The sequence below is a fragment of the Mustela erminea genome, chromosome 2 (assembly GCF_009829155.1).
Source record: "Mustela erminea isolate mMusErm1 chromosome 2, mMusErm1.Pri, whole genome shotgun sequence".
Taxonomy (NCBI): Eukaryota; Metazoa; Chordata; class Mammalia; order Carnivora; family Mustelidae; genus Mustela; species Mustela erminea.
The window spans coordinates 154,742,328-154,759,314 of record NC_045615.1 but is presented as its reverse complement, the minus strand read 5'-3'; the positions used below and the strand labels follow the sequence as shown (position 1 = coordinate 154,759,314).

General features: G+C 35.7%; 1 protein-coding gene across 1 annotated transcript in view; it reads right to left on the bottom strand.

Moving 5' to 3' along the window:
* Positions 1 to 2,804: 2,804 nt before the first annotated feature.
* DCK (deoxycytidine kinase) overlaps positions 2,805 to 16,987 on the bottom strand; it is a 28,184-nt gene continuing 14,001 nt past the window's right edge. The window contains exons 3-7 of the mRNA XM_032334534.1: positions 10,085 to 10,278; positions 8,943 to 9,090; positions 5,969 to 6,084; positions 4,907 to 4,997; positions 2,805 to 2,976 (exon numbers count right to left, since the gene is read on the bottom strand). Of these exons, the coding sequence (XP_032190425.1) occupies positions 2,950 to 2,976; positions 4,907 to 4,997; positions 5,969 to 6,084; positions 8,943 to 9,090; positions 10,085 to 10,278 (576 nt within the window). The 3' untranslated portion in view covers positions 2,805 to 2,949. The remainder of the gene's footprint in view (positions 2,977 to 4,906; positions 4,998 to 5,968; positions 6,085 to 8,942; positions 9,091 to 10,084; positions 10,279 to 16,987) is intronic.

Below are 16,987 nucleotides of genomic sequence, written 5' to 3'. Positions count from 1 at the left end.
TCTATAAAAAATACTTTGGGACTTTGTCCTTTAAAATAAGACACACCTGGGACGCCTGGGTGGCTCAGTCAGTTAGGCCACTGCCTTCCACTCTGGTCATGATCCCAGGGTCCTGGAATAGAGTCCCACATCGGGCTCCTTGCTGGGCGGGGAGCCTGCTTCTCTCTCTGCCTCTGCCTGTCACTCTGCCTGTTTGTGCGTTCTCGCGCTCTCTCTCTGAGAAATAAATAAATAAACAAAATCTTAAAAAATAGAATAAAAATAAAATAAGACACACCTAATTTCTAGGGGGTTCTGTTCAAACTTTCAGACATAGATGATAAAAATATTCTGATGAGGGACTGTTTGCACAATTAAAATTACCTTCGTAAAAGGGTCAACTCTAAAAAATAGTACATAAGGTTGATCTGACATAGGAAATAGGATCCAAAAAAAATACAGACCACTAGGCTCAATACTCTTGTACCCACCTAATGGTACAGCTTTTATTTGGAGTCATAACAAATTTCTAAAGCTTTTATTTTTTAAAGCTTTTATTCAATTCTACAGATTATAAAAGGCATAAAGGTAAACATTTCTAGAGGTTACTAAAAATCTCTAATGTCTCTATCTCTATGTCTTCACTTAAAACAGAATCAATGTTATTTAAACCAGTCACCTTTTTTTATATTCATAATTTTTTTAAAGTAGAATTTTAATTTTAAAAAGATATAATCATTTCAGTGAGTATAGCTCCATCACAGTACATGAGGTTTATACTTATTTATTAAGCTAATATTTAGTAAGAAAATTCATTTGTATCACACACAACAAAAACACCCTGTACAATATCATGAAATAGTTTCAATATTCATGGTGAGTGTAGGACTTGAGACAGTCTCCCTTTCAAAGATCAGTGCATCTGGAATGTTTAACCTACAAAATTATCATCCTTGATTATCTAAAAACAAAAACAAAAAATGACATTTTAAAAAGGAAAATAAGTTTCAAAGTTAAAGTGACTCTTCCCCTCCTTTCAAACACAGAATTTTTCCAAAATGTCAAGTAGAAAGATTAAATACATAGAAAAAACACTACACACCTTACCTAAACAAACTTGAGGGGAAAAAAAAAACAACCTTTATCTACAGACCTAATAAAATGAACCCATGCAGCTTTTAAAAGTTACAACTACTCTACCTCTTTGTCTTCTTTATTATATATATTTCCTAAGATATATTTAACAAAAATGATAATGTTTTCAAGATACAGAACATATAAAACAAGATGATTTTTATCAGTCATTTAAAGGAGAAGGAAAAAACCCTAGGGTCTAACCCTACAGAGAAGCAGAGCAAACTGTGAAGTGACGAGTGGTCATGATGTTCTCAAAGTAGAAATGTGTGACTTTCATTTAAACTTTAAAATAGCAGGCCACCAGGGTGCCGGTCTGGCTCAGTCAGAAAAGCATGCAACTCTTGATCTTGGTGTCATGGCTTGGAGACACACGATGGGTATAGAGATTACCAAAAAAAAAAAAAGAAAGAAAGAACGAAAAAGAAGAAGAAGAAGAAAATAGCAGGCTGCCTAATTAATCCAGACAGCAGGGAAAGCAGGGTATGGCAGAAATAAGAGCTGGAATAAAAGAGACTATACTGCTAAGAAGATCATCTTGTCTTGTCTTCAATTTCTCTTCTGACTCTCACCAACTATAAAGGTAATGAAAACTACTCATTCCCAGCACAGGGTCAACAAAAAATAAAATAGAAAAACTTATCCCTTGCTCTGGTCCACTAAATTTTTACCTATAAAAATGGGAAGAAATTTAGGGAAAACTATACCTTCACCTCCAATGAGTTAAAGACAATCATATTTTAAACCAAACTTTTAACTATAAGAGTAATAGTCCATTCTAAAAGAATGGCCTGAGAGAATGTAGGTAGCTACTTCAGGCTCCATATAAATTGAATCTTTATACTTTTTTCTTTTTTTTTTTTTTTTTTAAGATCTTATTAATCTATTTAACAGCGAGAGAGAGAGAGAGAGAGAGAGAGACAGTAAGAAACGGAACACAAGCAAGGGACAGTAAGAGAGGGAGAAGCAGGCTTCCCACTGAGCAGGGAGCCTGGTTCGATCCCAGGACCCTGGAATCATGACCTGAGCCAAAGGCAGACACTTAAGCAACTGAGCCAGCCAGGCACCCCTCATTTATCTTTTAAGTACAGAAACATTTTGGGTTATCATTTCTGCTTTAATCCTCTAAAATCCCATAGAAAAAGATGTAGTCTCACCCATACCACAGATGTGGAAACAAAAGCAGAAAAAAAGATTAAATACTTGTAAGATAGTTTATGCCATTACAAAATGGGAGCAAAGTCTGACCTGCTCCTTAATGAACGAATTTTAGACACATTCATAAATATCACTGAAGTGATTAAATACTAAAATGGTTTTATCTTCCACATAAATTAAGATGGTAGGGGAGACACTTGATCAAAAGTATTTAAAACTTCATAATCCTTTTATAGGGGTTCCTTAAATTCCACTTTCCAGCTTGCAATAGGTACATTAATTTACACAGGGTACATTACCATTGACTATATACCATTAAAGCTCCCAGTTAAGAAACTGGTGAGGGGAGTGGGGAAGCCAACCTGCTGAGAATAACAAGGGGAAAGACAGAAGGAGGCTGGGTCCTTTGTGATGTAGTTTAGGCAGTACTAACTCTGGAACCATCTACCTCCAGACCTTTTGCTGTGAGAGATAATTAGATGTCTTATTTTTTTAAGGCAAAAAAGAAAAGAAACAGCTCATAAACTTTTACATAGAATTCATCAAAACAATTTTTTTCTTGGAACAAAAATGGTAAAGAACCTGGGTTTTCTAGAGACTTGTATGAATACTGAGCTACGAAGATACACAAAGCTGAAGTATCTGGAATCATTTGGCTGCCTGTAGTCTTCAGCAAAATCACAAAGTGCTCAAAAATTCTTTGACCTGAGGGGAGGAAATAAATATTAATGTAATTCCTTGGCTAATTTGAAATATCTTGTATTCATCTCTATTTAATAGTAATAACTGCTGAAGAACCAACTGTATAACTAACTCCAACACAAAGCCATAGCATTTATTTTCAAAAGATACATTAATACTTCAGTAGTAAAAGATAAATGACCTAAAATATCATTACAGGAGTTATTAAATTTACATCTAAGATTGATACAGTTCTCTAACAACCATAACACAAATTTCATAATCTCTTTATAATAACATTGATCAGGGACATGCAGCTTTAGCACCAAAAATATTAGTAATTGTGATGGTTTAAACAACTCTCAAAGGTCCAGACACTTAAAACTTGCAATTTTTCTGAAGCACAAATCTGAATCATGTATGCAAATCTGTAATGTTAATATGCAAGGAAAGGTCATGTAAGTTGTGAATGGACCTAACCAACTGACCGACATCACAATGCAAAGATTCTGTTCTCCATAAATTCTAGATGATGCAGTAATTCTTCTGAAGAAACAAAGATTATTGCCTTGTAAAAATACTTAAATACCTAAGAAAGATATACCTAAAAAATAACTATTGTAATAATGTCATATGGTGACTGAGGGTGACTACACTTATGGTGGTAAGCACTGAGTAATATATAGACTTGTTGAATCAGTATGTTGTACACCTGAAACTATATAAAACATTGTATGTCAGTTATGTATTTCAATAAGAAAAAAAAGGCCAATTATTAGCATTATTAATGAAAGTAAATGTAAACAATAACATTTAAAGACTATTCTTAGTCAAAACACAGAAGTGTTAGATAAGATTAAAAAGTGGTTTTACAGATTGACTCAGTTAAAATGTTGGTTGGCTGTTAGAATTACAATGGCTGATTTAATTTTATTTCATTTATTTTCATAGTATTATAAATGAACTATATCCTATATTTTTAACATCATTATGGTATAAAGAGGTCATCTGAATTTTCCAGATATGCTTTACTTTTTTCTATCATGAGAAAAACAATCATATGCTTACAGAGTAGTTAATAATAAATGTTGAGATTTTCAAAATTCTTGTTATATATATATTTTATGAACGTCAGGTTTCTGTTACAGTAAATAGCAGGCATTTTAGGAAGGAGAAAAAAATTATATTTCTCTTAAAACTAAACAAACCAAAAAAATATGGCTTTGTCTTTAGAAATTGGATCATCACTAAGTTAATTAATATGGATAGTGGGATATTTATTATACAATCCCCATTACTATTCTCTCTCAAGTGCACATCAATAGATTTTTCTCCCAGCCCCTTTATCAGTACAGATGTCACTCTTTAACAGAGTGTAATCAGCTCCCAAACACACAGAGGACAGCGGAACTCTGATTAAGACAATGACTCGATGATCAGGCGATGCCGATTCATCACTGACAAGGTCCCACATAAAGTCAAAACTAAAAGTCCTTTAATCTCAAGACTTTAGCTCATATAAAAATGGATGAAATCATTATCCTACAACTTCAAATATCTTCCATACTGAATTTAGTTGCAAAAGATGAATTTAATTTCACAAGTTAGTTTATTATTCAACTACCTAAAGACTGGTGATGGAGGGAAGAGGGGAAGAAGCGGGAACAAAGCAGAAGAGAAGGGAGTGAGCAAGAATTTTCGTTAATGTGATTATCCCTATATTACAGATAAAGGGATGAATAGATAAAAGAACCTCCTCATTCTAGGTAAGGCCACTAAGCTAGAATTTAAACTTAGGATTAGAATTTGAGGTCTAAATCCCTCTAAAGCTCTTAATTGTCTCTTATTGTAATTTTATGCATATTTTTCTCCTAGAAAATCATTTTTTCACAAGTTATAATACTTCTAGACAGGACAAATCATATGTTAGTGTATAGTCTTTGTATAAATCTACCTTTTCAATCAGACCATCATGTTTGTCTTTAAAGTCTTCATTAATATCCAATGTTAAGATAGGGATTTCTTGTAGAAAATCAAAGTTGGTTCTGTTTTAAAACAAGAGAGAGATGAACAAAATAATTAGAAAAAGCAATAAATAAAAGACAAGCACTAAAAATTCACTCCTATATTATCTCTGGGAATTCAAAATGTTGTCAATCATTTTACTTTAAATTTATCCAGCAAGTACTTGGAAACCCCTTCTTTCTCCCCTAGACTTACTAGTATATAATAATACTAATAGTAACTAAAAATCTCAAGTATAAAAAAATAAAGCTAGGCATTGTGACATGTAATTCTTCTCAAAAACCAAAAACTCCCATAAACTAAGGAATGTTTGCATTGAGAAGATGAGAAAACTAAAGCTCAAGGAAATCACTCTGAGGTTCAAAGGATGCCTAAGGGGGGCGCCTGGGTGGCTTAGTGGGTTAGAGCCTCTGCCTTCAGCTCAGGTCATGATCCCAGAGTCCTGGGATCGAGTCCCGCATCAGGCTCTCTGCTCAGCGGGGAACCTGCTTCCCTTCCTCTCTCTGGCTGCCTCTCTGCCTGCCTGTGATCTCTGTCTGTCAAATAAATAAATAAAATTAAAAAAAAAAAAAGGATGCCTAAGGTTACACACTAACAAATCGGGATTTGACCCAAGATCTGACTAATAATGACAACACAGTCTGTGCTGTTAACAACTGTACGATACTACCTCCAAAGCCTTGATCTAAAAATTAAATTTGAAGTATCTTAAATTCTCTCTGAAAAAGAGTACCTAAGTAATGCACTCATAAATTTCCAACTTTACCATTTAATTTCCATATATTAGGCTATCAATACCACTGGAAGAGATTAACTACAAAAATTTCAAGAAAATAGGATCTCATTAAAATAAAAAGAACCAAAACTCACACCTAATTCTGGGAGATCCTATAATACTAGTTTAAAATAAAAATGGCTGAAAATGAAAATCTGTACATGTTTTAGATTAAAATTTGATAAAGGTCTTTAAAATAAATAGTAAATAGCTTACTTCAGTGTTCTATGCAGTAGCCAGCTCTCATGCTTATAGTGAAGCTTCTCTAAATATTCAAGGGGAATGCCTTGTTCTTCATTTCTTCCCCGTAAATATATTCTATTCAAGCATTTCTAAAAGCAAACAGAAATGGGTTGGGGGCAAGGAAGAATTATTCTTGTCTGCGATCATTAAATACTTCTTCTCTAGTGTCTCTTTAGTTATGCTAGACAAAAATCTCCATTTATGCCTTCCAGAAAATTGAAATAGTTCATTTTTTTCCTACTTGTGGAAAAATTTGGTGGTTCTAACCATTTGGTGGTTCTAAATCAAGTAGTACTTTCAGAATAAATCTATAAACTTATGGGATCCCTATTTAAAAAATACTGTATAAAGTAAGTTTGGTAAGAAGTTCAATACACAAACTGTGCTTCAAAATTCATTATAAATCTTCTTTTCAAATACTTAAATATCCTACAATCAAAAGATATTATAAATAATATTGATGAAATAAAGTTTTGTGTTTATAGACTTGAAGATACTATATTTTCTAGCAAAATTAGATTATTATATTCTTTATGTTCTACATTTGCATTTACTATTTTTTATAATTAAAAATAAAAATTATTTTCAAAAATAGAAGTGAATTTCAAAATTATTATATTAAATTCTGGCTTTCTTGATATTAAAAAGAAGAACAAAATCATCAGTTGGAATCAGAAACCTAGTTTCTCTGAAAATTCAGCTTCAGTAGCAACACAGTATTCTTTCTGGCTAGTAGTCACGGCATTCATATTCATCAGAGCCTACTCTGTGGTTTAGGGAAGACAGGGGAATAAAAAACATAAAAACCGGAATGGAAGCAGGAAAACCAGAAATCTGCTAATAAAGTAAGCTCTTAGGTTAGCTTTATGAAAGGAATCCACCTCCTGGATTCATTACATAATTTCATATATAAACAAGAATGGGGGCGCCTGGATGGCTCACTGAGTTAAGCATCTGCTTTCAGCTCGGGGCATGATCTTGAGTCCTGGGGTCGAGCCCCGAATTGGGCTCCCTGCTCAGGAGGGCAACTGCTTCTCCCACTCCTCCCTGCTTGTGCTGTCTCTCATTCTCTCTCTCTCTCTCTCTCTCAGATAAATAAATACAATATTCGGGATGCCTAGGTGGCTCAGTCATTGGATGTCTGCCTTCGGCTCAGGTCATGATCCCAGGGTCCTGGGACAGAGCCCAGCATAGGGCTCCCTGCTTAGTGGGTGCCCGCTTCACCCTCTCCAGCCAGCTTTTCCCTCTCCAGCTTGCTTCTCCTGTCCAGCTCCCCCATGCTTGTGTTCCCTCTCTTGCTATCTCTGTCAAATAAATAAATAAAATCTTAAAAAGTAAAAAATAAAATAAAAAAACAGACACATGGCGATTCACAGATAATACCCCTGGGGATTAAAATATATATTTATAAAAAAATAAAAAATAATTTTAAAAAAAAGTCTGTTTATAGGGGCACCTGGGAGGCTCAGTGGGTTAAAGCCTCTGCCTTCGGCTCAGGTCATGATCCCAGGGTCCTGGGATCAAGCCCCGCAAAAAAAAACGAAAAAAAAAAAAACAAACAAAAAACAGACACAATCTTTTTTTAAAAAACATATAATGTATTATTTGTTTCAGGGGCACAGGTCTGTGAATTATCAGTCTTACACAATTCACAAATAAACCAAAATAAATATAATCTTAAAAAAAAAAAAAAAGAAGGGCGATGTTATAATCTATAATGAAAGTCACATTTTCAAGTAAGCTCCCTTAACTGAAAGTGGCAAGGGTTCTCTAAATCTCTTCTCAACTGAAGCCACTATCCAGCCCAAGCCATGAAAACATAAAAGATTTCTTGAAATGGACTTCCATCAACTTTGCAATTCACTCACAAGTATTTGCTGAGCTCCTACTATGTACCTAGGCCCTATTCTAGGCAATGCAAATTCAGTAACTAAAATACCTGGTCTCACATCAAGAAACCTATATTCTGGGGCACCTAGTTGGCTCAGTTGGTTGAGTGGCTGCCTTCAGCTCGGGTCATGATCCCAGGATCCTGGGATCGAGTCCTACATTGGGACTCAGCAGGGAGCCTGCTTCTCTCTCTGCCTCTGCCTGCCACTCTGCCTACTTGTGCTCTCTCAGTCACACAAAAAAAAATAAATAAAATCTTTAAAAAAAAAAAAAAAGAAAAGAAAAGAAAACAAACCTATATTCTAAGGGTTGCTTGAGCAAATTTTTTTTTTAAGATTTTTATTTATTTATTTGACAGAGGGAGAGAGAGAGAGATCACAAGTAGGCAGAGCAGAAGGTGGGCGGGGGGAGCAGGCTCCCTGCTGAGCGAGAGCCCAACGTGGGTGGGGCTCGATCCCAGGACTCTGAGATCATGACATGAGCCAAAGTCAGAGGCTTAACCCACTGAGCCACCCAGGTGCCCCACTGAGCAAATTTTTAAATCTAGCTGTGATAGATAAGAGACCAACTTCCCAAAGTTAGGAAGAAATAATGAAGAACAAAACTGAGGAAGCACAGAGTAGGGCCTAAAAGAGCAACTTGCTAAATGTGGGTTTCTGCTTTGCTGAGAAAAGAGAATCCTTCTATCTACACAGCTTCTAATTTGGATGTGGGAATAGAAAGTAGGGAGTGGAGTTGAACTAAATTGCCTTCACTGCATACCACTAAAAGGACTTCTAAATATTACTTTAAATTGTCAATGGAGCAAGCAAATTTTTTTAAAACACTTTTTTTGAAGATTTTATTTATTTGAGAGAAAGAGTGAGTGAGTGAGAGAAAGAGCGCACACGCAGGGGGAGGGGCAGGAGAGGGAGAAGCAGACTCTTCACTGAGCATCAGGGAGCCTGACATGGGGCTCGATCCTGGGATTCTGGAATCATGACCTGAGCCAAAGACAGACGTTTAACTGATTGAGTCACCCAGGTACCGCAGCAAGCAAATTTTTACTGAGTCTCACCTCTGGAGTGGCTCGAAGATAAATGATTCCATCTAGTTCAAGGCTTTGGCCAAACTGTTGATTCATCCAGTCATGCCAGTCTTGATAAATTGTCCACTCTGTTTCATTCATGCAGTCAGATTCATACAAATTAGATGCAAAGACATACCTGAAAGAGAGTCTACATCAAAACATAATTCCTTTCCACAAAACACAAAGAAATAGAAAAGAGAAAATAAATCTATTAAATGGACATAGAACATTCTCCAAAAATCCATGGCAGATAATGAGTTAGCAGAAAAACAATTAATAGAGTATCTCCAACTACAAGAAATATGTTCTTGGCCATCAGTTCTCAAAAAGGTAGGGTCGGGACCCCTGGTAGTCCCCAAGGTCTTTCAAAGAGTTCCGTGAGGCCAGATTACTGTATGTATAATACTTCAACCAAAAGAACATGGTACACAGATTGACTATAGAAGCATAAATGAGTATCCAGCTGTCTCCCATTAAGTTAGACATTATAGAGATTTGCAAAATACAATACAAGCCTCTTCTCACTAATTTCTTTGTTTTGAAAAATATAATTTTTATAAGTGTGTTATTTATGCTGATATGTAATGGGTTTATATTACTAATTTTAAATAAATTAGTAAATGTTCTTTATATTCCTCAATCTTAATTTTTAACATGAATATCAATAAGACACAAAGCTCTTTGGGCTCTTCAATAATTACAAAGAATGGAAAGGGATCCTGTGACCAAAGTTTGTGAATATTTGTTTTGCACCAACTCTCTAGCTTAAAAGAATCCTTACATAAGCAGGGTAACCCTTAGAGATTTCTGATCTTGCTCAAGAAGCAAGTCTTGAATACAGATCCAGATTTAACCAGGGTAGATGAAAATTTTAAAAGGGTTGGAAGAAAAAAAAACTTCTCCATAAATTTGAATGATATGGCTACCATGGTCCCCAAAGTCTCCATGGAAGCTAGCAATTACGAATGCTAGAACTTCCCTAATGTCTTTATTACCAAACTGCTAAAGGAAATGTTCCATCTCAAATCCTCAGCATAGCCTCTTACTCCTTTGATTACCAGAAATAGAAAAAAAAATTCCAGTTCCATGCCACGATTCCAGAATGACAAGTGCAAGACATTTATATATACCTGTCACTATATATAGATCGCTCAAAAAATAATACAGGTTTCTCTGCGTCTTTGAGCTTGCCATCAAGGCAGGCAAGCTGGGCTCGTATTCGACTGAGGCAGGCATATGACTGGAAAGTAAAAGACCATCGTTCAGGTTTCTCATACATCATCTGAAGAACATTTCCACCACTTTCCTGAGATGTCGTCAGTTCCTATTTTGAATTTGAAAAAGAAACAAAAAGCAGAATGAATGCTCAATAAAGCTATTTAAAAATTTTTTTAAAGTTCAAAAAGAGAAGTTAGATAAATAAATGCATCGCAACTAGCAAAATCAAGATGATTAAGTCTTCTTCCTCCTGCTCTTTCCCATTGCAGTTCTCAGGTTGCCTGAGGTCTAGAAGAATCTGAAAGGCTAGCTTAACCATCAGTTCCTTAGAGCGTTTCCACAAGAAGTCACAAACTAAAAGCCTATGGCAGAAAATACTTGTTTAGCCCTTTTAAAGTTCTGAATTAGTTGTCAATATTTATTTCTTTTTTTTCTTTTAAGATTTTATTTATTTATTTGACAGAGAGAGAGCACAGCAGGAAGAGGCACAGGAAATACTAATCAAAACCATGAGATATGACTGTGTACCTGTCGGAATGGCTAAAATCAAAAAAGATAGTAAGTGTTGGCAAGGATGTGGAGGAAAAGGAATCCTCATGCACTACTGGTGGGAATGTAAGTTGGTACAGCCACTGTAGAAAACAGTAGAGAGGTCTCTCAAAAAACTAAAAATAGAATAACCATATGATTCAGTAATTCCACTACTGGGTATGTACCCAAAGAAAACAAAAACACTAATTCAAAAAAATATACACACCCTTTTTTATTGCAGCCTTATTTACAAAGAGTCAAGATATGGAAACAACATTAGTGTCAACATTTTCCGTATCCACTCATGGATAAGGAAATGGATAAGGAAAATGTGATATATATAAAGGAATGGATAATGGTTGTGGGTAAGGAAAATGTGATATATATATAAAAAAATATATAAAATATAAAAATATTTAAAAATCATAAAAATACATATAGTGGAATATTACATACAGCCGAAAGAAGGATGAGGTTACGCTGTTTGTGACAATAAATGGACCTAGAGGGTATTATGTTAAGTGAAATAAGTCAGTAAAAAGCAAATATATGATTTCACTCATACGTAGAATCTGAAAAAAACAAATGAATAAAAAAGTAAACAAAAAGCAGAATCAAATCTATAAATACAGAGAATAAGCTGATGGCTGTCAGAGGGGAGAAGGATAGGAGATGGGTGTAGGGGAGTGGGAGATACATGCTTCTGGTTCTGGAATGAGTAAGTCACAGGAACAAAGGGCACAGCACAGGGAATATGGTCAATGATAGTGTAAGAGTGTTGTACAGTGCCAGATGGTAGATACACCTGTGATGAGCACAGTGTAAGACAGAGTTGTGTTGAATCACTACGCTATACAACTGAAATTAGTGTAACATTGTGTGTCAACTACACTCAAATGAAAAAAAAAATTTTTAAATGTGAGAACCAAGCAATACTGTGCCTATAGTTCCTCTCAATAAAAATTACCCAGAACCAAATCACACATGCTTCCATTAGGTGGGACATACGCCCTCCAGTTCATCATCAGCCCCTGTCATTCCCTGCTGATTCTCACAACAGGCCTGACTCATTTGTTCAGCTACCTGACCCCGCTAAGCATTTTAGGCCCCAATTTTCTAATAAAACAGAACAAGTCCTCCCTAAAATCTTGTGATTTCATAATCATATTGTTGGAAACAATATTTTCAGTTTAAGAAAATGGAGAATAAAAAAATAAAGTAAAATCTCCGTAATCTTTTTTTTTTTTTTTTTTCCCAAGCGTGAGATGGAGAGCATGAGCAAAAGGGGCAGAGGAAGAAAGAATCCTCGAGTAGACTTCATGCTGAGCACGGAGTCTGACATAGGACCCAAACTCATGACTTTGAGATCATGATCTGAGCCAACACCAAGAGTAGGACACCAAACCAGCTGTGCCATTCAGGTGCCCCAATCTCTGTAATATTATAAATGAATTTGAAGTAGCATCTGGAACTCATAAATAATTTTCCTTTCTATAAAATAGTTAAAAAAAAAAAACCCAAAAAACAGCTTTCCCAGCTCCATCCACCAAAAGGTGTATAAACAATGACAACCTTTTAGGAATAAACATAAATGTCACCCAGATTATGATCTCTAAATACCATTTCCCACTGAAAAAAATTAGTGTCACATACCTGATTCCATGCCTGAAGAAAGAAATGTAAAAGATGAGGTTAACACATCTTGCTCCAGGAAACAAGTAAACTATCAAAATCTGCTGAGGCTGTACCACAGACAAGGGAGCCAGTTATGACAGGGCTTCCACTTGTCAAGAAGATAGGCCCCTGGGGCACCTGGGTGACTCAGTGGGTTAAAGCTCCTGCATTCGGCTCAGGTCATGATCTCAGGGTCCTGGGATCGAGTCCCGCATCGGGCTCTCTGCTCAATGGGGAGCCTGCTTCCCCCTCTCTTTCTGCCTGCCTCTCTGCCTACTTGTGATCTCTCCCTGTCAAATAAATAAATAAAATCTTAAAAAAGAAAAAAAAAGATAGGACCCTTTGAACATCTGAAAAGAATGGTGAATAGAAGGCAAAAAAATTATAAATTCATAATACTAAAGAAAACCAGAAAACGAAAAAACCAAACTCTTGAATCATCTTTGGAGGTTTCCAGGTAACCAATTAATTATTCTGGAAATTTCTACATATAGAGAAAAAGTTATCCAAAATTTTATTCTGGTCCTTTGTATGCAAATGGTATTTCAAATTAATGGAATAGATGAGGAAAAGATCTCCTTCGACTGAAGAATCTCAGCCAACAGCCTTGATTATTAGAATATCTATCACCTTTTCTAATACCAACTGATAGATTAGGGCACAATTAGCTATAGATCCTAAAATCATTAGAGAAGAGCTAATATAATGTATGAATTAGGCTGACAAAACCTAAACAGACCCCGGAAATGCAAGTCAGAACAGAGTGATTCTAACATCACAAAGGACATCCTCCTTCGTGGAAGAAAGTACACATCGGCACTTAAGAAGTCTAGCCAAAAAAGAACGCCAAATCTAATCAAAGCCCTAGAGATCTAACTACAAATTTACAGGAAATACAGAGATTGAGAAACATGTTAAACTATACCACAGAGATGCACTCAGCCAAGACCAGAATGACGGAAACTATACAAGAACAAATGACCCAATTTCTTCAACTAATAAACTTCAAAGAGAAAAGAGGAAGAGGAACCAATAGATTAAAATTTGAAAGGTATATCAACTAAATATAATATGTGAACCTTGTTTGACTCTTGATATCAAAAATCTACAAGAAAATTATGAGACAAAAAGAGAAATATGAACACAAACTAGATGTGATGACACAGTAATTTCTATAGCTAAATATATTATCTAGAACAGAGGTCATCAAAGTGTGGTCGGGGAATGCCTGAAAAGTCCCTGAGATCCTTGCAGGGGTTTATACCGAAAAAATATATATTTTAATAATAAATGTACCTTTTTCCATTCTCATTCTCTCATGAATGTATAATCTTTTTTTCCTGAAGATTTTGTTTATTTATTTGACAGAGAGAGAGAGAGAGAGCAGAAGCAGGGGGACAGCAGGAGAGGGAGAAGCAGGCTCCCTGCTAAGCAGGGAGCCTGATCCTAGGCTCATCCCCAGGACCCTGAGATCATGACCTGAGCAGAAGCTGGATGCTTAACCGACTGAACCACCCAGATGCTCCAAATGTATAATTTTCTAGAAGCTAAGTAACACATGATACTGCAACAGTCTGAATGTAGAAACAGATGTGAGAACTCAGGAATAAGTCAAACATTAAAAGATGTGCAAAATGAGATATGCAAAAAAATATGTATTTAGATTTAAAAAAAAAATATGTATTTATATAATATTTAGATATGGAGACCATATATCCCACCTAGTGGAAGCATGGGGGACTTGGTTCTAGGAAATTTTTACTGAGAAGAACTATAGGCACAGTACTGCTTGGTTTTCATATCAAAAAAATATTTGAGTGTAGTTGACACACAATGTTACATTAACTCAGTTGTATAGCATAGTGATTCAACACAACTCTGTCTTACACTGTGCTCACCACAAGGGTATCTACCATCTGGCACCGTATAACACTCTTATACTATCATTGACTATATTCCCTATGCTGTGCCCTTTGTTCCTGTGACTTGCTCATTCCAGGACCAGAAGCATGTATCTCCCACTCCCCTACACCCATTTTGCCCATCTCCTATCTTTCTCCCCTCTGGCAGCCATCAGCTTGTTCTCAGTATTTACAGATTTGATTTTGCTTTTTGTTTTTTATTTATTTGCCTTTCTCTGACTTATTTCACTTAACAATACCCTCTACCTACAAAGTTTTGTAATTAGATTTTTATATAGTCCAATTAAAGTAATATACATTAGGGGATACCTAATTTAATATGTGGCTTTCTTTTCTTTTTTTTTTTAATTTTTTATTTTTTATAAACATATATTTTTATCCCCAGGGGTACAGGTCTGTGATTCGCCAGGTTTACACACTTCACAGCACTCACCAAAGCACATACCCTCCCCAATGTCCATAACCCCACCCCCTTCTCCCAACCCCCCTCCCCCCAGCAACCCTCAGTTTGTTTTGTGAGATTAAGAGTCACTTATGGTTTGTCTCCCTCCCAATCCCATCTTGTTTCATTGATTCTTCTCCTACCCACTTAAGCCCCCATATTGCATCACCACTTCCTCATATCAGGGAGATCATATGATAGTTGTCTTTCTCTGCTTGACTTATTTCGCTAAGCATGATACGCTCTAGTTCCATCCATGTTATCGCAAATGGCAAGATATGGGGCAGCAATTGCACTACTGGGTATTTACCCTAAAGATACAAATGTAGTGATCCAAAGGGGCACGTGCACCCGAATGTTTATAGCAGCAATGTCCACAACAGCCAAACTATAGAAAGAACCTAGATGTCCATCAACAGATGAATGGGTAAAGAAGATGTGGTATATATACACAATGGAATACTATGCAGTCATCAAAAGAAATAAAATCTTGCCATTTGCGACAACATGGCTTTCTTTTTAAAGAGACCTGGTATTCTAAATGAATCTCTAATTTGTAAAATATATAGGAAATAATTTTGAGCATTTGAGGACTGTCCATTGTCACTTCACTACTTATAGTTCATAGTCAATAAATCCTACTATTCCACACTTTCCAAATCAAAATAAAAGGATGAACAGAAAGAAGTCACCAGTATTTCTTCCTCTTTGTGGCAATATTCTTTCTTTCTTTCATAGTAATAGAATGTATTAGATACTTTAATATTAGAGTTGTCAGATTAAGAAAGAAAAAACAAAACCCAGGACCTCAAGTTAAATTTGAATTTCAGATAAACAACAAAAAATTTTTTAGTATAAGAACTCCCCAAATGGGGCGCCTGGGTGGCTCAGTGGTTAAAGTCTCTGCCTTGGGCTCAGGTCATGATCCCAGTGTCCTAGGATTGAGCCCAGTATCAGGCTCTCTGCTCCAGGGGCCGCCCCTCTCTCTCTGCCTGCCTCTCTGCCTACCTGTGATCTCTGTCTGTCAAATAAATAAAATCTTAAAAAAGAAAAAAAAAACCTCCCCAAATATTGCATGTACTTTAACTTAATATACAACAGCTTGTCTTTCCAACCCAGTGGATTTTCATTTTTGTTTTCTTATTTAATTCTTGCACAAGCTTGATTTTTCCCATTATCACTCCCATTTTAATGATAAAAGTTTAGAAAAATTAAAGTGCTTTCTAAGATTACATGGCTAAATAGTAGCTGAATTAGAGTTTATAAGTATTTAGATTATATATAAAACTGTAGTACAACAACATATAATGACACTGAATTTTACCTATAATCTTATCATTAAGCATATGCTTCCCTTTTTAAACTTTTAAGCCCATTTTAGGAAGAAAAATAAAACCAATTCCAATTTTATCTATAAGGAAAAGGACAATCTCACATACCTTGGGATATGTCATTCTCACTTCCTAATATTCCCTCTCTCTAAATTCCAGTGACCCAACAGTAATCCCTAAAAGTTTCAACACATACCAAATCAAATATATAAACCTGATGTTTCCATTTATAGGAACCATACCCCATTATTATTAGTTCAACTGCAACTGCTTTAGCAAAGAATTTTTATTCATAGTCCAGACAACCAGAAGGGAAAACAGCCTAGGAGAGAAGTCCTCCCTTTGTGAACTAGAAATGATCATTTCCCTGCCTGTCAGAAAACCAAGAATGAGCTCTGCCCTAACAGATGATTATCTTGAATACTACTGTTTTTAAAAGAAAGACATTTTATCCACCATGTGCACTATAGGGGCAAATAGTTATCGATAGTCCCAGACAAAAGGAAGAAATAAGGAGCTGTCTTCATAGGTCCTTTGATGGGCAAAGACAGCTTTCTCAGCCTTTTCCGTAATGTGAACCCATATAAAGATTCCCCCCAAAAGTCATAAAAAGTCTTCAATCTCGTATAGTAACTTTCAAGGAATAAAATATGATGGCTTAATTCCTATTCCAAATCCTAGTCCAAAGAAACACTCCTCAACACTTCCTAGAAGTTCACGCTCAAAGTAGGTGGTTTTCCTCTGGGGGGAAAAAAAAATCCAGATGTGTAAATATTGACCTCAAAGTTTCAGTTAAGAACTAAAAACCACACAAACACATGGCACTCTGAGGCAGAATTTAAATTACATACCACAAACCACATATTAACTGAATCTTCTTCCCAAAATTGAAGAAAAAAAAAAAAGCAGAAAATA